The sequence below is a fragment of the Notothenia rossii genome, assembly GCF_949606895.1.
Source record: "Notothenia rossii genome assembly, chromosome: 9".
Taxonomy (NCBI): Eukaryota; Metazoa; Chordata; class Actinopteri; order Perciformes; family Nototheniidae; genus Notothenia; species Notothenia rossii.
The window spans coordinates 67,130,998-67,153,657 of NC_136907.1; the positions used below are offsets into that span (position 1 = coordinate 67,130,998).

General features: G+C 38.3%; 3 protein-coding genes across 4 annotated transcripts; 1 reads left to right on the forward strand and 2 right to left on the reverse strand.

Moving 5' to 3' along the window:
• Window positions 1–2,841: 2,841 nt before the first annotated feature.
• guk1a (guanylate kinase 1a) lies at window positions 2,842–9,355 on the reverse strand. The gene is made up of 7 exons (XM_079648097.1): window positions 9,176–9,355; window positions 5,678–5,791; window positions 5,047–5,088; window positions 4,698–4,933; window positions 4,450–4,534; window positions 4,279–4,364; window positions 2,842–3,787 (listed from the first exon to the last, which is right to left on the reverse strand). The coding sequence occupies exons 1-7, from the start codon at window positions 9,207–9,209 to the stop codon at window positions 3,749–3,751; spliced, it is 636 nt and encodes a 211-aa protein (XP_079504223.1). The 5' UTR covers window positions 9,210–9,355; the 3' UTR covers window positions 2,842–3,748.
• Window positions 9,356–9,372: 17 nt separating this feature from the next.
• Window positions 9,373–13,416, forward strand: cUnh1orf35 (chromosome Un C1orf35 homolog). The gene is made up of 8 exons (XM_079648096.1): window positions 9,373–9,935; window positions 10,672–10,822; window positions 10,909–10,954; window positions 11,057–11,139; window positions 11,360–11,432; window positions 11,588–11,670; window positions 11,769–11,882; window positions 12,500–13,416. Exons 1-8 carry the CDS (start codon window positions 9,839–9,841, stop codon window positions 12,753–12,755), a joined length of 903 nt encoding a protein of 300 aa, XP_079504222.1. The 5' UTR covers window positions 9,373–9,838; the 3' UTR covers window positions 12,756–13,416.
• A 1,409-nt stretch (window positions 13,417–14,825) lies between these two features.
• arf1 (ADP-ribosylation factor 1) lies at window positions 14,826–22,064 on the reverse strand. Of its 2 annotated transcripts, XM_079648535.1 has the most exons (6): window positions 21,932–22,064; window positions 18,319–18,443; window positions 16,980–17,170; window positions 16,765–16,875; window positions 16,477–16,601; window positions 14,826–16,351 (listed from the first exon to the last, which is right to left on the reverse strand). In XM_079648535.1, the coding sequence occupies exons 1-6, from the start codon at window positions 22,061–22,063 to the stop codon at window positions 16,193–16,195; spliced, it is 843 nt and encodes a 280-aa protein (XP_079504661.1). In that variant the 5' UTR covers window position 22,064; the 3' UTR covers window positions 14,826–16,192. The 2 variants fall into 2 exon arrangements, with proteins under 2 accessions (XP_079504661.1, XP_079504662.1); XM_079648536.1 differs by lacking the exon at window positions 21,932–22,064 and having other exon boundaries at window positions 16,980–17,171; window positions 18,321–18,461.
• Between the last annotated feature and the right edge of the window lie 596 nt (window positions 22,065–22,660).

The window sequence follows — 22,660 nt, forward strand, 5'->3', positions numbered from 1 at the left end:
TGTTGCTGTGGCCTTACAGACCCAGCGCAAACACTCGGAGCAGGGTTTTAGAAGAAGCCCTTGAACCAGGTCTTCTCCTTCTTCCTCTTGGAGTTCAGACTCTGAAGGTCCGTCAGCTGGGACTTCAAGGAGGATTCTGCTTTCTGCCACTCTTGCTCTTTCGCCTGCTGATGGTTTTTCAGCCAGTCTGTGGTTTGAAGCAGGGTGGATTTCTCCTCTTGCCACACTTGCTCCCTCGCCTGCAGATTCCTTTCAAGCCTCAGTGAGGCCTGAAGGAGGGTCGATTTACAGCTCTTCCACTTCTGCTCTTTCTTTTGCAGGTTGCGCGACACATTTGTTGAGTCCTGAGGGAGGGTTGGCCTGTTCCCTTGCCACTTGAACCACTTCTTCTTCTCCTTCTTTTGGAGGGTTTGGCACTCAATCTGAGACTTTAAGTAGCTCTCTGTTTTCTGCCAATCCTCCTTCTCCATCTGCTGATTATATTTCAGCCTTTCTTTGTCCCGCAGGACGGTCAACCTGCTCTCCTCCAAGTGGATGCAATTACGCTCCATCTTCTGCACAGCCTCGTTCAGATTGTCCACAAGCTTTTGATGTGCCTGTTGCTGCTCCTCGAGCTGAGTCTCGTAGGAAGTCTTTGTTTTCCCAACCTCCTCTATCAGCTGTTCAAGGACATGATCCCCTTCAAGATGTTCTTCTGCTTTTTCCTGAAGCAAAGACACAAAGGTCTTTTTTTCCGATGCATGCATCTCTAGCTGGGCAAGATGGATGACATGGGATACCTCCAGCTTTGCAGTGAGAACAATGTTCTCCTCCTGCCACTGGAGAGTCCTGATCTTCAGCTCCTGCTGAGCCTCATTTACAGCGCCCATGAGCGTACTAGTTTGTGCTTCCAGTTGAGCGAGACAGGTCGTTTTCGATTTCTCTGTCTCCTGGAGGTCAGTGATCTCTCGCTGGAATAGGAGGCGCTCAGTCTGCAGGATATCTTTCGCCTTTTTCAGGGCTGCTGTGGACTCCGCTCTCTCAAATTCGAGATTGCTATCAAACTCCAACTCCAGGTTGGTTTTTGACAAACAGAAGTTAATAGGAGGGTCCTTTTCAGTTGAGTTGAAATCAATCAATTCCATATTTGTTTCGTGCTGGAACTGGATGTTTAAACTGATCTCTGTTTTTCTGCCTTCTCTTTGAAAGGTTGTCAAATGTGTCAAAGAGGCTGAGGGAATGCACCTCTGTGTAGTCCGGGGTTCTGGACTGCTAGAATTTCCAGGTTGCTATGACCACCAGTTCCGCTGATGATTCCATTCCATTGATACATGCACACAGGCACAGATACAGGCAAACATGAATATATGTTTTGCACTTATCTTTATTTTATGGATTAAACCCCCTTTTTAATCATCATCCAAAACTCTGCAAAATGGTCCATTTGCAGGAAAGAGACCTGCATTACAGTATAAGAATGTATTATTCGGATTATTTCAGGGATTCTTTTTGTTTTGTGTTCTTATCTATATTCTTCTGTCTTGTCTTGTTTTACTTTGTCTTTGTGTTTTTCCACCTTGACAAATTGTGACAGCGGTCTGTTGTTCGTTACTGTCACAGTTAGCAAAAAGTGAGCTTTTAGTGAAATAAAGCTAAAACAGTTAAACACAAAACCAGGTGGACTAGGCAAGGCAACACAGAAAAAAACGAAGAAGAAAAAAAAACAAAGGGCAAGAGGAACAAGTGCTAACCGGCATTATACGATTGTTTTAAGGATTCACAAAGACCCTAAGTGTTAACAATACTCATTATCATCATGATGAAATTATGGTTAAAAAGGACACACACAAAATATGAAATGAAGACAAAAAATAAGCTAAAGAAACCTTTTTTTTACCCAGAAAGGAATATTAAAGTAACTGGAAATCATGTCACTCTTGTCGCAGACCCTGTTTTACTAACTTATGTCAAACACTTCATGTAGCTTTTATTATTACACGTATAAACTTTCTTTTTCTCTGAGACCATACATTAAAAAGCATTCAAATTGCTTGTTCTATATAAATTACCCACTGACCAAATACTATTGTTTGGTTCTTACTCTTCACTTATTTAAATTGGTTATAATTGTATTGAATTTCAATTCCAAACTAACAATCAACATACTATGACTTTTTTCATATTTATCAACACTATACATTTACTTTTTTTTCTATTGCATTTTTGACATATTATTGTATAACTTTTCAATGACATGTTCAACGTAATATACTCTTTTTCGTGATTTCTTTTTAAATGATTGCCTAAAACTTTTTCCATTCTAAGATGTTTTTCATGATATATTCAACATATCTAAGCGTTATCGGTATTTGTTAGGTGTGCCTATTCTTACCACACATTCCAGTTTTACAAACACTCATTTATATGTACATAGAACAGATTGTTTATATATCTGGTCCATATCATCCACAGACCGGTTCATGAAATGTTATTTGTTAAGATTGAACTCCTACATGACTTAATTCCCCTGAAACTCACCAACGTTTCTTATATTACCTTTCAGCAAAGTTCAACATCTATTGTTCAAAATCGTGACCTCCCATTACTTTAATTGCATCATGACACACACACAATATAATCATAAAAAATCTATATGTATTGTACCCTTATAAAAAGTACTGTATGTGTGTTTTAGGCAACAAGATTGTGTTTCCAGCTCTCGGTGTTATACTGATATCAATCTTTGTTACACACCTTCCCATGGTCTTAAAAAGGCTTTACAGGATAACAGCATAAACCCTACTTATATGTTTTACAGTAAAGGAGATTGGCGTGCTTTATTATGAGTAATATAGAAAAAAGTAAACCATGACATTTATTTTTTCCTTTAACAAGTACAACTCATGTCATTTTACTGTACCAGTGACACTGCAAAATGATAGTTACACAATATAAAAGTTTACAAATATACAATTGTAAAAATAAACAGTAAAATTGTTGTTGTCGAGCCCCCCGAACAAAACAAGGCAAGGTGACATTAGATGTGTTTCTTCGTTATAAACACTTGTTACCTTTATTATCAGATGTATTCCTAAGAGCCCTACATGATCTATGTTAAATGGAGATTTGTGAAAGTTTACCCAAATCTTTTACAAAAAGGTTCAAAGCACTGAACTCGTTTTATTATTTCAACAGTAAAGTTAACTTGAAAGTAAACAGCCACCATGTTTTTCTCTCCCTCTCTTCATATATCAGTTGTAATGCTGAGCTTTCAGATGCATTTCCTTCTTTAACTACATGTGCAGATATCTGCATCTGTAAATCTATTTTCCAATCAACACAATATGACCGCTTACACAAAGGACTACCATAACGTACTACCACTTATCAAGATCCACCAAGACTTTTCCACACCCTTGAAAGACCAGTTTATCCTCACGGAACCGTGAGCAGTAGAAACAAAGGCTAACCGAGCATCCAGCATACCATGCCAGTAACATACGAAGTAAACATTATTGGAGTCAATTTGTTCATAAAATAAAAATATGGAAAGGTTTAAATGTCAGTAAATAAACTGATGTTTCTTAGTACATTATCATTTGGTAATAACTACCTATAAACACAATATTTAAGCCTTTCTGTATACGCTAAGCGATGTGTTTGCCTTAGCTTAGCAAACCATCTTAGGGAATGTTCACAACGGGAATGGAGGTCTGTGGTTTTGACAGGAGTGGCTGGACGGAACAGAAAAGGTGTCGGGAAGCTGCTCCTATGAAGACAAGCTGGCTTTCTTGACCATATTGATTTCCTAGAGAAACACAAAACGTTTTTTTTATTATACTCCCAATACAAGTTGATGATGTTAGTCAAACAAATCTTCAACAATGAGTAATAAAAGCCCTGGACACATATCATGCATCACTGCTTACCAGGGGGAATTTACATCCGTGCAACTCAACAGAATAGCTCACAGTATGTTATTTAGCCATATTTATTATTGATCGCTCAACAGCCACCGTTATAAAGGTGTTTTTTTTTCATTTAGCCAATGAGCTCACAGTAAATAGAACTCCCAGATATATAGAGTAGGCAGTAGTTAAGATTTATTTTGGACAGCCTGAGATTTTCTTCTTTACAAAGTCAGATTCAACACATTCTCACACATAACAACCTTCTCATTCAGTGTCCAAATTTCAGGGGGTATTAAAATGCCTCTTTTTTTATAACTCAAAGCCGTAAAACTGTTTTGATATGTGTTGATTATTGAATCGACGTCAGAGTTCTGCAATGGTTACTCACCTCACTGAGAGCTTCTTTTAACTGCCCATAGGCTTCGTCCAAATGATCATTGATAATAAGAACATCAAATATATCTGGTTCTTTACCTGAAAGGATATCATATTATGTTCAGTCATGTTTTTTTAAACATTAGTGTAGTTATGTTTTTTTAAATAAATGATAAATACATACAAAACTCCATGTCCACTTGAGCAGCATGCAAGCGCTTTTGGAGGCTCTCCTCTGTTTCTGTCTTTCTGTCTCTTAAACGTTTTTCCTGAAACAATACAGAAGGCATTCAGATATGATTCAAAGAGCATTCAAAACCTGTATGAGTAGTCATCTGTGGCTCAAAGCAAACTCAAGGTCACACCCAGGAACTCCTCTCTGGCGGGCCACCAGGAACTTCTCAAATAAAATAAACGTCCTTCTGTGCTTACCAGGACTGCCATGGACGGCGGCTGGATGGAGACGTAGATGGGATTGAGGTCTGTCTTCTTGATGTTCCTCACACCCTGCATGTCGATGTCGAGTATACAGATGAGGTTTTTGGCCTGGACGGCTTGTACGGCAGCTTTACTCGTCCCGTACATGTTCCCCGAAAACACTGCGCTCTCAATGAATTCACCTTTGTCAATGGCTTTCTGCATCGCCTCTCGTGTGACATAATGGTAATCTGAAACCCAGTTAAGGAGACATCCACAATATAACAGATTAAGTTACACTTTAACTGACACAATAAAGGTGATTTACTGTTATAGTGGTTGTAAAAATGGAGAGATGTTTTACCTTTGCCATTCACCTCTCCAGGTCGAGGATTTCTAGTTGTATCTGAAGGATAAGAAGACATTCATGTCATACTCTGTACTTTATTTCAATTTTTCATTTATCCAACTTTTTTTTTTTTTTTTATATCCTTGGTCCATAAAATGCAAACATATTCAGTTTCCTATCACTCTAAGCTAATCATCTTATTTGGGAACCTGGAAACAGGGAATGTTTGGCATGAAAAAGGACTTTAATGGTATCGACTAATCAAATAAGTGTCTTTATGTTGCAGTTAATGTAAAAAAAAAACGAATGCCAAAAATGCGCTGGGTCCATCTTCTATATTCTGAATATTCAACGATTATCTGTTTTATAATCCATTAATCTTTGTTTAAACAATCACGGGAAATTGATGAGCATTTGCTTTTTGTGCTTTTAGATTTTTTTTTGTATTGAACTAATGAATCAGGAACATAATCAGCAGATCATTTGATGAATAAAATAATAAGTTATTGCAATTTGAATTTAAAAATTAAATGTGTTTTGAGTAGAAATGTTTACACCCATATACATCTCCTGGATCGATGGTATGATCATTGACCCAAAAAAGATTGATAAAAACACCATCAAATCTAAATGTTGGCACACTTACGTGACACGCTGAAGCCAAAGACACTGTCGTACTCCTTCATGAGCTTCTTCAGCAGAGTGCTCTTCCCCGCCCCTGAGGGGCCGCTGAACACCACAGGCCTGGGACCAGCCATAGCTGCAACAGAAAGGAGAGGAGGAGAGGTTAGTGAAGGAAACAAGTGGGTGAGGCTGAAGCCATGACACATCTCCACTAAAATCCTCTGCCATGAGTCATTGTGGGACCAAATGTCTGTGCAAAAATATATTTCTTTAGAAAGATTTCCCAAAGCAACCAAGTGGTTTCCAGGCTCAGACAAGCCTCGCTCAGTCCTGTGGGATAAATATGACGAAATGATAAATCAGCGTTTTGTAAAGGTGGACCGAATTAAGAGACCAAAACATCTCCCAAAAGAGCAGAGGCAATTGGCTGGTTGGCAAGCTGTTGGGTTACCATGGTGCAGAAACACTTACTCACTAATTGGAGAGCCCTTCTCTGATTGTGATTGCAGGAAAAAAAAAAAAAGGTTAAGAAAAACCATTGCATAACAGGGAATGCTGCTATCAACAAAGACATGAGCTCATATTAAAAGTCAACTTCCTGATGCAACAATCCATTCACTAACACAACTATAGGCATACTTGCCCTCGCAAAGACATGTTTAGATATTTAGTTATATTAAAAAGAGTCCTTACTCCTTTCTGTATATATAAATAAAAGGTATACAAAGTGTTTTACCTTACCTAATAGTTACATTAAAACTATTACTGACTTGTTAACTCTGTACTATCCTGTGTGTCAATCTTCTTCTGTTGCTATTAGACCTGAATGACCCTGAATACCATACTTTACAATTTAGCAAAAAAGCTACTTCAAAATCTTGCAGTATATTCTACACAACTTTTCTTTCAGTGCCGGTACTTCTAAGGGAAGCTACTCTAGTTAAGATGAAGCTATGTTCCTGCTTACCTTCCGTCAATCCGTACAGAGCTCAAGCAGATGGTTCAAATGAGCAGGAAGGGTGTGTGATGTGTGTGGGCAGATCAAGTACAAGCCCAGGAGGGAGGGGACACACACAGAGAGGGCAGGGCCATGTTTAACCACTAGTAGATTCGGTTTTTCATAGAGCTACACTTTAAATGTTGAGTAGATGTGTCCAGAATTATGTGATAGTTATACGACCCGTTTGTGTGTTTTGGTTCTAGTCCAAAGGCTGAGAAGAAACTCTCCATTCTGTTTGTTTTTTCTTTTCTAAAATTGAAGAAATCAATGCAATAAGAAGTTGCTTGGTTCTCAGTAACGACTATGTGCATCTTTCAAGCAAATTGTGCAACAGGAAACACGCTATAGAGTTACTATTGCGCCACTCAAAGAAATACAGTGAGAAGATAATGTCTACCATTGTTCTTATTAGTTTTAGGTCTATTGCTATTTAATCGGCAGGTATCAGTTCAAATTCAAATGTTTATTGTCATATGCACATTAGGGCTGCTCAATTAATCGTATTTCAATCGCAATTACGATTTTGGCTTGCAACGATTAGAAAACAACATAATCGAAATAAAACGATTATTTATTTTTGTAATTATTATTTTTTTAATTATTTTTTTAATTGGTTTTTCAGTTGAATTATACTTAAAGTTCATGGTAATCAACTGTTAAAAACATACTGTTCACATTTTTTTTTTCAATAAATGGATGTTTTCAAAGTAAATGGATAATCGTTTTTAATAATCGTGTTATCAATTATTGACCCAAGCTACAGTGTAGAAATGGCAATGAAATTCTTCTGTCCTGAGCTACTCCAACAAATATAATAAAATACAAAAATAAAAAATAATGCAAGAAGTCTATACACATGTAAATAGAATATGATATGTACAAGAACGGGATATTAAATAAAATAATGTACATTAAGACCAAATTAAATATGGCCTATTGCCATGATAACTATTTATATAAATAAGTAGATTGCACGATGATTAGTTATATTGGCAAATAGCCAGAATATTAAATATTTTGTATGCACCAAATTATAAATAATGCATATTGTGTATATACTGTATATATATATTTTTTTAAACAAAAGTAAGCTGGGCTGGGCATTGGCAAGCCTTTTTTTATAGCCATGGATAAAGTATACGGCCTTACAAGCCTTCTCGTTTCTTCGCAAACCAGATGGTTTTCTGTGCAGGTGCAAATGACAAGGGTCACTTTCGATTGCCTCTTGATGGCTTCCCGTAAATAGCAACATGGTTCATTCAAGGTGCAGGACATCCTTTCAAGCTAGTACAAAAGTGTCCAAAAGCTTTTGACAGTTGCAGCTACATATCTACCAACACAAAATAATCAAGCGTTTGTACTAAACCATTACCAGCGTGACAGGAAATGAGAGACGTGTGGGTTTACTTTAATCATGTGCACTGAACCCCATGTGATTGATAATTGCATGAAGCAAACTGTAAATCATGTGGAACCTATCAGGTGGTAGACCTTCAGTCTGCAGGTTATTCAGTGTAAGAGCTGAAACAATACGTTTTTAATCAACCATTTGTGGTTTTTGGTCCCAAATGTGATACTTGAATGCTGTATTTTTCTTGTATCTGTTTTGTATGATCATATATTGAATATCTTTGGTATAAACTATGGTTGGACCAAACAAGCTATTTGGATATGAACACTTTCCGACAAACTGTTAATCCATTCATAGAAAAAAACAACGTATAAGACTTTTCATAAAACTGAAAACAGCTCTAGAAAGTACAAAACATTTCCCAAATTGGGATCAATAAAGTTGTATCTTATCTTACCCCATGAAGTTTATGTCAAAACACAACTGAGGTGTTTTAGTCCAGTTAACCCAGAAACAGACGAGATTATGTGGGCACATGTTCAACCAGTTCTCGTCCCTATTACGTTGTGTGCTCTGATCTCTCAATTTAAACTCATGTTTTAAATATTTTGTTTCTATTCAGATGTGTTATACACAAAAAGCAAAGTAGCACTTGATATCTTATGCTATCAAAGGGTGGGTGTTAAGTGTTAACAATCTTGCAGATAAAACAGCATAGGGCACTTCAACCTGCACTTTGACTCACTGCTATAAAAGCAATAAAATGTAATGTTTTAGATTGAAATGCAGAGTAAAGAGGCAGTAGTGACCGTGACTGTAAAACTCAGCAATTAGGATTTTGATTTCTAAATTATAAAACGTAAACATAAATGAGCGTATGAACATTTGATCTGTGTGCAATAGCATTTTGAAATGGTTTGCACTTTGAGAGATATAAAAACAACACGGCGTCTATGGGGTTGTTTTTATAACGTTAATAACCCAATGGCTATTTAAAGGATGATTATACTACAGGTAAAATTACATCATCTTAACTTGTGCCTCCTCAGTAAATACACAACACCCATCTTCTTCCCCTGCAGGAACAATCTGACTCCTCTCACACAGGAGCGGGTGAATGGCAGTAATAGCCACAGTGGTAAAAGGGCAGATGTATTTTTCCCTCCTACCTGAGAATAGCCTGGAAAAATATCTCATGTACATCGGGTTTTTATGCTAGTCCGTTTTGGGCTGGTCTCCGGCTTGTTTTCTTCCTCATCTGCTCTGATTCTTTGCTGTGAGAGCCATTAAAGGAAATAGTGATGCCTACGTCATCGACACGAGCAGAAACATCAACGTATTCGCGAGCATCGGAAAAAGCGCGACAAAACACAGAAACGTGGTTTGTGTTATTATCCAAAGAGTACAGGCGAAACAAATGCAGCCACTATTAATTATATGTATGTAACTCACTGTTACTTGCAGTTTCTACCTAACGGGGAGACATACACGCGCATTGTTATTCATGTTGCTTTGTTTATTTGGCGCAAAGTTACGTTATTTATATAGCATAGCCTAGCTTCAGTAAAACGCTGTTTTATCCAGTTAGTATTCTTACGCCTTGTCGTTTTTCTTCAGGATATAACGGGCAAAATAAGTAACCGGATCAGTTTCCAGGGTCTGAGAGAACACTATAACCAGGAAACACGTTGTTCCCATCAACACTCCTGACCCCAAAACTACCCGGATGTCTGAACGCTGAAGGCCGCATGTGTGCTAACGTGGCTAAAGTCAGCTGTTGGGCTAACGACACACTTTATCCTTAGCATAAGTCTTCAGGGCAGCCGATTAAAATGTTTGGTTCCTCCAGATCTGGAGGGGTCAGGGGAGGCCAGGACCAGTTCAACTGGGATGACGTGAAGGGCGATAAACACAGAGAAAATTATCTCGGTAAGTCTCAAAACTATCTGAGCTAACCAGAGCTAGCATTGCTAATAGCTGTTTCCTGCTTAAAGAAAGTATCTTAAAATCACAATTAAATTACACATCAAAGCGTCAGTACTGCACAAGCATCTTCTCCATACCTTTTGTTTTGGAGTCCCTCATTACACAGTGTACAGCTATTCAGTAGTATTACCGTTTCCACTCTATAAACTGCAGGTCCAAGTTGTCTTTGCACCCTCTCTCTGAGCACACACGTATCCCACCGCTGGCAACATGTCAGCATGCCAAACAAGAATTACGTAGCGCCCACCACAGCTGGAACACAAAAGGATGATATAGACATTTATTTAATTACAATTTATTTAGCCAATATAGCCTTTTAAAGGCGACTGAAGATAAACTTTGCCTGAATGTATGTCTTGACCAGGACAGGCAGTAGCCCATTAATGAATGTTACAGACGATACCATTTCAGATCACAGCATGACACAAAGTAAATCTCAGGTCTTCCTATCCTGGATCATATAGGAGTTAGCTGGGTAAAGCATCTTCTACATCCGTATCTACCTACATACATCAAAAGGCTTATTACTACCACAGATGATTTTACAAGTATAGTGAAATCACGGATGAACTGGGGAGACGGTGCAACCCAAATATGTGTTTTTTCAAAAAGTCAAAAGTCCTTCTTCATTTGTTGCATCAAAGATATCAACAATATATTTGTTTGGCTTTGTTTCCAGGCAACTCTTTGATGGCACCAGTAGGACGATGGCAGAAAGGCAAAGATCTGTCATGGTACGCAAAAGACAAAAAAGACGGTGCACCTTTGTCCAAAGAGGAAGAAATAGCTGCCGTCAAGGCTGCAGAGCATGAGGCACTGATGGCTGCCCTGTAAGTATACCTAACATATAACATGTAATAGATACAATGTGGGTGAACAAAAACAGTTAATGTATTTATTTATATTCTCCACGTAGAGGGCACAAGAATATTAAGAGGCAACCAACTGGCCTGACCAAAGAGGTATGTCGCTTTGTTTGGTAATGCTTTCACTCAAAAGCATACGTTTTTATAGAATTTCAATAAATACAATTTGATGATTAATTTTCCCAACTCTCTTATCAGGACCTTGCAGATGTCTGCCGGAGGGAAGATGCTGATGGTGAAGAGAGAGATGTGGACCGTGTCTCCGGCTTGGGAAGCTCCAGGTTAGAACTTTGTGAACTTTGGGATATAAGAAACCATAAAACAAATCAGCAAATGTATAAGTACAGTGTCTAGGAAACATTTTCAAAACATTTAGTCTCTCTTTTAAGATGTTTTAACAAGTGTTCTTTTTGACACTAAAGTGTTAGCAAGAGGGACTTTTATCTTAATTTGTGCTATGATTGTAAAATGTTTGTTAATTAATGATCGTTTCCCTTACAGCGTAGGGTCAAAGAAAATGGTGCTGTCCCAAAAGGAAAAGGAGGCAGCTAAAATAGGCCTGTCTGTTTTTACGGTAAGTTATTTCTCACTGACTAATGAAGATGCAGAGGTCAAAAACGTTAGTGAAATAAAGAGAGACTTTCAAAGTTGAGAGTTCAAACAGAAAGTTTATTTCATTGGATTTACATTTAAATGATGCAGAGATTAAAGAAATGTTTTTCTTCGCAGCACTGCAAAACAGAAAGTCGTCCAGAATCCTCAGCAACAAAGGCGCCTCAGCAGAGTGTTGAAAAAGGAGAGGTCGAACAGCGGTAAGTATCCATTATATTAGCCACATAAGAGAACTTCATGAAAACCAATTTATTTCAAAACATCACAAATTCTGACCCTTTTTGATTTGACTCCGTAGGCACGACAGCAAAAAGAAAAAGAAAGAGAAGAAGAGCAAGAAGGACAAAAAGAAAAAGAAGAAGAGGCAAAGAAAAGACTCGTCCTCCTCGGAGTCAGATGACGACAGGAAGAGGTCGGTTCATTTTTCCATACAGATGTTTAATTCCTCTTAGTGCGGACCTAAAAACAGAAACACTGCATAGTATGGCTTGGATAAAACATTTTCCGATTCTTATGTGCTTAGAAGAACATCTCTATCTCTATTTCTGTTCAATATATTGGCCATTTTACTGTGTCCTGTCTAGCAACCATATTTGCAAACTAATAGACTTACCATGAGCCAAACGATTTTCACTGCCAGCACTAGAGGGCACTCAGGCACTGTGTTACTCACACCATTTGGAAACATGACCTTTTAGATTTAAGGTGCATTTATGACAAGACATTTCATATATATTGTAAATCAGGTGTGGTGGATTAGTCGGGATTTACCAGATTGGCTATAATTTATGTGGTGGTGAGAGAGGAATTGCAATTAAACATTAACGTATGACAGTAGTGCAGATCATTTATGATTTAAAGTTAATATAAAACATCTATCCTCACATTAGCTAGTTATATTCACTTACAAGTGTCTTTGGTTGTTTTCGGTCACTTTAAAGCTTATCTGGCAGCAACTTCTCCCCAGCCTCACACCATCAAATTCACCACGACCCCATCATTGATTGTCTGTTTCCTTTTACACTTCAGGCACAGAAAGGACCACCATCATCATAATCCATCATACCATAGTCAGAGTGGAGCCAGACCCCATGACAGCCATTCAAGGGGGGGGGCAAAGGCCGAGCGAGAGCCCTCCTACCCCCATCATCGACAACAGCGGCATGACACAGACTCCTCTGATGGGGGTTGTCCTGTCCCCCGTAACCCTGTCAGCCACAAGACAGCCCCTGCTGGTCACACACAAAGCCACAGGCGGCGCCACGACACAGACTCGGACGACTAATGTCCCCCCCTCCCCTCCCCTCCCTCAATTCAAAACACGCATAACGGGGACAGACCGCTCTACAGCAGCTTGAGTGGCCCCGGAGACCTCATTTACCCTGAGCAGCCAAACGGACTGTGGAAGGAGACAGGTCCATGTCTGACTCACAGGATTATGTTTTTAACTCGTACACACAATAAGTTGGTCATCGTTAGACACTGTTTTTTTCGTAGTATTTTTGGTTGTGTTTGGCAAGAATTTTGTTCTTAAAGAAAACACAATGCTATCAACCCACCAAATATGAAAATATTTTGAGATTGAGATTATTAGATTTTTGATCTACTGCGAAACACAGTGTAAGATAACAATACAAATGTTATATTAATTCCGATGTCTGGTAGCTTTTAGTGTTTTTGACTAGAGAATAAGAACATGAATTTTCTTTTTGCTGACAGGATGAATTAAAGTTCAAAACATAATTTTCTGATTGAATTAGCATTCTTTATATACATTTCTGTTTAAATGGCAGTATTTTTTTTTACAACGCTTTAACTTTTAAAACCTCTGGTCATTTGTGTCATGAGCACAGAACATTTGTATCATTAACACCCACTTTACAGAGAAAAATATTTAGATATAAAAATTGCAGCTGTCTTGCAAAAATAAATATGTTTGAAGTCAAGAGTGTGTTTCTTTCAATGTTTTTTCTTATACATTTTTTCAAGATGCTCCCTGATGTCTTCTGTCTTCCTTGCTCATGTCGTCCATCCCGCTGCGCCCCCTGCACCACCCAGCAGCTCGGCCCTTTTCTGTTCCCACCCATGCCCACGTTCCTTAATCCCTCACCGTTCTAGGTTCAGCTCGCTGACTGGTGCGACACCATTGGAATGCGCTCCACTGGTCATAATAGAGTGTAGTGTTTGTGTTTGCCTTGAATTGGTCTGAAAGAGGGTATTCTGCTGGCTGGCACCTGGGGGGTGCACTAAAAAAGAGCAAGGCATTCATAAAGAAGAGTGCAAAAAACCAGGCTGGTCCTTTTATATGGCCGAGCACCGTTAGACGGCCACACACAAACCAAGCTGACGGAGCAGCAGGAGAGGAGGCCACACAAAGCCGCCCTCTGAGGGACCCTGGACTCAGCCCCCCACCCCCTCCCACCACCACCACACTCTCTTGCCATGTTTTATAGGCTTGGCTGCATTAACCATAGCAGCCTAATCAACCTGCAAGAATGCTGTCCTTGATTGCCACCCCTACACAATGTGCTCTCCCCATTACTGCTTTTACCCAAACATTGGGTGGTTTACATCACCTTGGGGCATCACATTTCTCCTAGGGTCAAAGGGTGGCGGCCCCAACATGTTGCCATGACACCAGATTATTGGGTTTGTTGTTAAATGTAAGTATTGTTTCCTGAAGTCTGTTTCTCTTCAGGCTAAAAGTGAAGTATGTTCATTCGATACCCCCCATGCCTACCCATCATCTGATATATCAGGTTTTGGCTACAGAGGAGATTCAGGTTATCAAAAATAAGGTCATTGTCGGTTTGCTTTTCTTCATAGGAAGTGTAGATAATAACACAAACTAAAAACCACATATGCTTTTACACATGAAACATTGTACATGAATACAAATACATGAATTATTGCTTACATACTGCACTATGTAAGTAACCCATACTAATTACCAAGTTTTTGGATGAATCACTGTTAATATAACGTCCAATAATTGTGAAAACTGCCCATGAAAAAACCCCACTTCTGACAATGTGTGGGACGAACAGACCAAATTGTAAGTTTTTTGTCAGAAATTAATAATAAAAAATAGACTTTTTATTGTGAATAGCTGTAAATTATACAATTCATATTAGCATAATTTAGCTGCTTGGATTTCAGGTTCCTGGTGCATTGCTCACCATTACAACATTTTCAAATTCATTTTTGGGTCTTTCAGTACGATATTAATGATAGCTCAATTTCCACTTGTTTACGTAGCAACAGTGAACATTTTTAATGGAAAATAAAATACTACGAAGTATGGAGAAAAGCTAGTTTTATTGCATAGTGTGAGAATGAAAATCAGATGCAGAAACACTTTTTAATCAGTCACTTTAATTACAGTGCTTTTTCCTCACAAAACAAAAGCTTTACATAAAAAAAACAGACAAACTTAAGAGATTAAGATAGTTTCCAAATATTTAGGCAGTTATAAATCAAAAGAAAGTTTGATGAACCCTCAAGACATGATCAGATCAGCAAAGTAACCCACACCTTTTTAGAAAATAAACTTGAAAATAAAAAGGCAACATGTATCTTGGATAAGAAGGCATATGTATGGCTTCATGTTTGTTCCAAGCACAGCGTGCTGCAGAGAAAAGAAATACTGGCACTTCGTAAAACATGTAGCTGACACTGATTTTGTATTGCCATCAAAACGCAATTTCATAGATTTGATTACCGTAGTCTGAATAAAAAAAGAAATGACTTACTAGAGCCTTTAGTGAAGACAGTAGGGCCATTGTAGTGTGCAACTCCTTATGTTACAATTACCTAACACACAGTCACACGAGTTACAGCATAGGGCTGATGAAATAAGTACTCAGTAATAGTTCCCGTGCAGCCTTAAGATGTAAACACCCAGTAAATATGCATGTTCCGAGCGACCACATCATGCAGATTTGCTAACAAGTATATTGCAAAGGCAGCACATGATAAACCTGAGACTCAGAAATACAAAAACCCAATGCTGCCTCAACTGACTGCCTTTCAAACAACCATGGAGCAGGTAGATGTCATATTGTTGTAGCATTCCTCAATTCAAGCCAACATACTGTATAACAAAGGCTGGTAAGTGTTCACAGACAGGAGTTCTCAACTGGGACAAAGTGATGTCAGTACAGAGTACAAATAGTAAATGCCAGTGTTTACTAAATGATAATTTTGGGGCTGGTACATGTAATTACTGGTTTAAGTAACCACAGTAGCTGCAAGTAGTGAATCAGTGTTTAATTCAGTTTTTGTGAAAATTAAAAGCCCCTCATGGATCACTCCCTGCAGTACATGTGACCACCAGAACAAGCCACCAGATTGCATTGAGGTCCCGGGCCGACGTGCTGGTAAATTCTTTTTCTCACCTCCCTTTTCTTATTCAATGCACACACGGCTGCCCAACAGCCAGAAAGAGAAATAACCACGGTAGGATTTGTAAGAGTGCAATAAGCTGCCCCATTACCAAACATATTTACAGTTACATAAAACAAAATAATAAAACCTGACAGCTTTACAAGAATAGATCACCTCCACCACTGGCCTTTTTGTTTGTGACGATAACAGTTGAGGTGAGGGCCGCTTCCAGTACTTTTTTTTTAAAGAAGGTAACTCAGTTTTGCAACACCTTAAGAGTAGATAGTAAGGTGAGAGATTGGGTGGAGAAGATTAGTTGTGGATAGCAGGTGATTATTAATGGTTCTTGAGCTGACCAGACAACCAATCCAGTCCTTCGTAGAGGCCATCGCCAGAGGTGGCGCAGGTCGCTTGGATGTACCAGTTTCTGTTACGTAGGCTGTGGAGACCCAGCTTGTCTGTGAGTTCTGCTGCATTCATAGCGTTTGGAAGATCCTACAAACAATAAAACAGGTAAACCATTAGAAGCAAACCCTGTGAATACAACAGGTAAAACTGGAAGGCATTTGTTTTTCATAAACACCTGCTTGTATCAAAAGATTTCCACAAGTATAACTTACTTGTTTGTTGGCAAACACTAATAGCACGGCATCACGCAACTCGTCCTCTCCCAGCATTCTGGCGAGCTCGTCCTGAGCCTCCCCGCATCGCTCTCTATCGTTGCTGTCCACGACAAAGATGAGACCTGGAAGAGCAAATGGGGAACAAATGAGTGTGGCTGGGAAGTATTACAACTTTTAAATACAAAGCAGAGTGCATTTAGTGACTATTAAAAAAGTCCAATACCAGGTTACTGATTTAAAGCCAATAAATATCAGTATTTGATAGTTTAACATAATTGACCGTACCCTGCGTGTTCTGGAAGTAATGACGCCACAGCGGTCGAATTTTGTCTTGACCGCCGACATCCCATACTGTGAAACTGATGTTCTTGTATTCTACCGTCTCTACATTGAAACCTGTATAAAAAAAACACACAAATAATCGAATTATTTCCAACAAAGTTCTTATTCAACAGTAATAAGTGCATCTTAACCCCACTATTTGACAGTGTTTGACTTACCTATTGTGGGAATGGTAGTCACGATCTCGCCAAGTTTAAGCTTGTACAAAATGGTTGTCTTTCCTGCTGCGTCTAGACCCACCATGAGGATCCTCATGTCCTTCTTCCCGAACATAGAAGAAAAGAGGTTTGCAAACATATTCCCCATGGCGACTGGTGAAGGGAACCTACTTTGGCAAAAGAAAAAAAAACCTGAGGAAAGAAACAAGACAAAGTGTTCAAATTAGTGTGAATCGTGTTACTGTGTGCACATCTTAAAAGATTGGTCAAGTGATCAATTCATCCCTGGATCTGTCTATAATATTTAAGATAATTGCTTGGATGGAAAATTATTTTCTAAAGCAAAATGTGTAGAGCCACTCCTTGTACTTGTGTTGCTAAATATTCAGAGACTGTATTACATGTGAAATAACACAACATTACTTATAGAGTGGGATCGCAAATTACAAGCTATTTCAAGAATGCTGTTTTCTACTGACAGGAATGACAACGTGTCGCACTTGCTGATGATACTTATTGTCCTATGAGTCAAAGTGCAGTTAATACATCCTTGGGAAGATAAGATGATTCGACGTATGACGTTCCTACAGGACACCGGAAATGAAATATCTCTATGCTCAATTGGTCGTTTGTTTCAGATATCTATATATTTTTAAACAAAATAACGAGTCCCGACTTGTCCAATAAGATGTATTCCCCCAAAAAGATCTCAAAATGGGCAATGTGTTTGTTACATAATCAGGGTGTAACGTAAGGTTGCGGACTGATGAGTTCACAAAATGGGTTAGCCTTTGGTAGCAATTAGCCGTCGTCCTGTATTAGTGAAGGTAGTTTATATATGAAAACCATGTTAGGACACCGCCATTTCAGCAACGTGGGGACTAAATGAGGCTCTCTGAAGTATATTATAGTTCATATTAGCTTGACAAGGTGCAATAGTAAAGGTTACCCGGCTAACCTAAATAAACAAACAACAACGTTAGCTTGCTACATTGCTAATACCTGTCGGACCAGTTTATTGGCTACGTTCCTGCTTGCTAAGATTCTCGTTTCATATTTTAATCCCAATTTAATACAGAAGACATGTGGGCGTTATGTGGTGGTGAAAATAATACAATAACAAATGTAAGTTGTTGATTAAGATAAGTTAGCTAGTATTATCGGTAAAGTTAGCTCTCAGCACCCTGTCAGTTTTTCTCCCGGCGTCCTGGATAACTTATTGGAAACGCAGTCACAGAGACGATTCAGCTAAACAACGCATAGCTATTGATGCGACCAACGTGACCTTCAGTGAAAAATTACCAATTTTTCGCTTATTTTAAGCCTATTTTACACACTTACACAGTTGATGTTTCCTTCCTTCTTCAAGGCGTTTCCTTCCTCAGGAAAATGGCGACGCTTTGACACGTCAGAGGTTCCGTTCCAGCTCAACTTCCGTGATCGTCCGACCAGGAAATATCGCCCCTTGCGGTGGAGGGAAGAATAACAAGCACCGCTGACACCTTGTTGGTTTAACCCGGTTTAACCAGTGGTAAAGTAACTACGTAGATTTACTCAACTACTCTACTTAATTGCAATTTGGACAGTACTTTACTTGAGTAAATCGATTTTTCCCCCTACTTTGTACTTTTACTCAACTACAATTCAGAGATAGTGTGCTTTTACTCCACTATATTTATTTAATACCTTTAGCTACGTTGCAGACTTGGATTAATAATGTGAAACATAAACAACACTTAAATAAGACTTTAGTTATACACCTGAGGTTACATTCGCGAGCTACCCTGCAGCATACAAAGTACAGCTAGCAGCAACTTTACCAGCTTTGATAAACACAATAAGTTATTCTGAAATGTTCCGATTTGCATAATTAGTAGGCTACTTTAACTTTTGATACTTTAAGTATATTTTGATGCTAATACTTTTGGACTTTTACTAGGATATCTACTTGTAACATAGTATTCCTTCACTAGTAGTTTTTTATTTGTACTTAAGTACAAGATCTTAGTACTTCTCCCACCTCTGTAATTAACTTTTATTAATTTTAATTAATTTGTATTCATACATTCAAACATGACAAGGGTGTTCACTGTTTGAAATAGTTTAATATTGATTTAAGACAAGAGAGACTTGTCATCCATCTATAACAATTGATATGATGAAATAATGATGATTTAGGCCTAGTTCACTGTTTACAAGGTGGTTTAACTGCTGCATATGGGATTAAATTGTTCTACTATCTTACTGTTATGTTATGTTAAGTGTGCATGGCAGTGTATGATGCTAATTTGTGTTAAAGTAAAGTTTATTTAAAGGACATTTAAAAGCGACAAATGGGAATTATCGCATCAAAACACAGACATACATAATAAAATGTAATTAAATTAGTAGAGCATATATTGATACATTATTTTTGTTATTATAGCACAACGGTTTTGCACAAACAACAAATAAGATACAATCTGTGGTCAGGCATGTCTTTCAAAAGACAATAAATAGGCCAAAGATAAGAGAAGGATCCCCTTTGGTTTTAGATGTGTTGAATGGAGTAGTATCAATATACTTATATATTATTGTTGGTATTTACTTGTCCACAATATTTCATTCATAAATCTAATTAATCAATGTGTTCATATATAATTAGAATTGTGTTGTATTGTCAGTCACTGTTATCAATAAGTCTCGGATGCCACAGATTGTTAGTTGTTTCTCTTACAGGTAAATATGCTATGTTTATTTTAGGCCAATAACTTCTAAATTGTGGTTTGTGCATAATAAAGCGGATACCACGCATCCAAGGTCTTATAGGGTGATTCATTTAGGTGATATCAATCTGTATGGATACTTCTCCTAGTCTGACTGTTTAAATGAATCTTCTATAGAGGTATTTGTTTTCAAATGCTGCTACTTCCACTTCCTTTTGATGCGTGACCATCTCATTAAGGGAAAGTCTAACCGCGTTATTGTTGGGCTGGTTGAATTTTAACCAGGGTCAACTATGCCTGCTACCCCCAGCAGAGGGGGCAGCAGGAGGGGAGAAGGGCAGGAGAGAGCAGCGGGAGGGGAAAGGGTCTATAGTTGGTGATGGACCACACAGTCAAGGCTCATAATGCTGTCTCACTCTGCCTCCATAATTTGTGGTTGTGCCCTGCCAAATGCCTTAGAGATCGCTCTCAGCATATTTTCACAGCAACTGCTGTCTTTTGTATGTGTGTGTGGAAGGTGTTTACAGAGAAGCAATTGTTTAGATACTCAGATTTAACTCTGCTTTCAATATCTATTTGCCGTGGTGCAATGAAACAGAAATGTTTCAAATCATTATTTACTTTAACAACTTTTAAACAACTAGAGAATTAGGAACTTGTGAACATCACATTTGCATTACAAAACATTTTTACTCGTAGCCTTCTCTTAAGGTTTTATATAACCTATTAACAGGACTGTGCCCCCCTTATACAGAATTCAATGTTAACCCATTTTTCTATTCAAACATTTATTTCTTCAATTGATTCAGCCCATTTACATTTGTTCGGGGGGTAACATTAAAATAACCTGTAAGTCTCTGCTCTAGACAAGAACATTATTGGGTTCACAGCCCTCCATTTAAACATATGCAGCACTCCTAATTTATGAGGTGAATACATGGGTGAATAGTGGGAAAATGCATTTGATGCAATACATGTATCCGCCTCCTGCGCATGGCTTAACATCATTAAGTTCAAAGTACTTCATAGGATCCATTTTTGCAAAGCTAGATTAACAAAGATTTATCCAAACCTCTCTGATATTCGTGACAGATGCTCTCCAGCAGACTTCACTCACATGTTCTGGTCACACAGGTGCAAAAGTATTTTCTGATTTTACATTGGAAAAGACTCCAATCACAACAAATTGTTATTCTTGGTACTAATGTATTGCTAAGGATGTTATTATAATGACTGATAAACAAAGTAATGTACTTTAATTGCCTATTAAGGAAAAACGAGTGCGTGTCATTTCTGAAATTGGAAAATTCTTAAACAATTGCAACCTCTCACAATGCACTGTTCGATTGGTCTACTCTAGAGGGTTGGAGGATGGAGGTAGATTAATATAATGGGGAATAAAGGGGGGATATTATTTTCTAAAAAGAAAAAGAGGAATCCGTTATATATATATATATATATATATATATATATATATATATATATATATATATATGTGCAGATGGATTAAAAAAGTGTTTTCAAAGTGAATCACTTTTTAATCTTTTGCAAAACAATTTTCTTAAATAATGACATCTAAAAGAAACCTGTTTTTCATCTTTGTGATGCAAAACAGGTTAGTTACTCCCTTTTCTGCTACCTGAATCAGCTAGACCATAATACTGTTTAAACCACAGCAAAAAAATAAATAAATAAAACATCAAAGAATAACAGTTTTAACTCTGCACTGTTCTGTAATTCCTTACTATAAAATACAACACAGTAGAATCAGATACAAAAAAAAGTAAACTGTTGCAATAACCTGTTGCTAGATTTGGTGATTCTCCATTCAGCAACTAAAGTCAAACCCCCGATCCTCCTCTTTGCACAGAGTCAGAGCACAGGTGCAGGTGTTGAGGTGTGACAACAGAGATCAGGGGGAAACATGTGCAATGAAAGCTGTTAAAATAATATCTTATAACACCTGTAACTTCTGCCGTAGCCAATTCACATATCTGGACTCTGAGATAATCCCTTTGCTGAAAAATTATGCCTGAGGGCTGAAAATCTCCTTAGACGAGTTGTCATTGTGCTTCAAAAAGATATATGAGGCAGAAATATTGCTCAGAAATCAACTGGATTGTGTCCAGATTAAAAAACATCTCCAATAGCAGCTGACCTATCTTTTTATGAATAACGATTATAACTGGAATTAAAACAAAACACTTTATTGGGTTGACATTGTCATAATATACATTTATAACGTACCGTGAGCCGAATGTACAGTACAGATCCTAGGGGTAGTGCTAAATCCACCTTTCCATGCTCCACAGGCAAACACAGCGGTAATATCCATTTGAATGGCTCTCCTCCTTCGCGGTTTCTCCTTTTCTGCTTCATATCTCACTACCCACTGACAGTTGTGATGTGCGGACACAGGACTGGAAATAGGAAAGTAGGGGGTGTATTTATTACCCCCCCAAAGCACACACACAAACACACAAACAACTTCTTATGTCCTCAATTGTATCAAAGCTTTGACAACGTTTTTTCCGCACGTGTGCACTCACTCTCTCTCTCTCTTTCTTTTTAAATCCCTTGTTTATTTGTGTCAAATGTGCTCCCAGAACACCTATCCCCACCTGGGGGGCGCGGCACAGCTACAGTAGGATTCAACATAGCTCCTTTAAAACAAGACATTTTATTTTTGACATTTCTGGGCAATGTATACAAACTACTGTATTATCTGAGAGGCATTATCCAAGTCGCTGAGTCAGTCATGCCTAAATCAATGTACATGTATGGCTGATCCGGCAAAGAGTGGCTTGTCTGCAGTTTGTGAAAGGAAATGGGATGCCAAGGAGCTAACAAGCTTCCCAGTAGGAAGTGGGTAAGGATCTCAGTAGGGGCCGACTCCCCTCTGAGACAAGGCCTTGCAAGGATAAAAACGCTCAGTGAGGGGCTTGGGAACGCTGATCTGGTGTGTGTGCATGAATT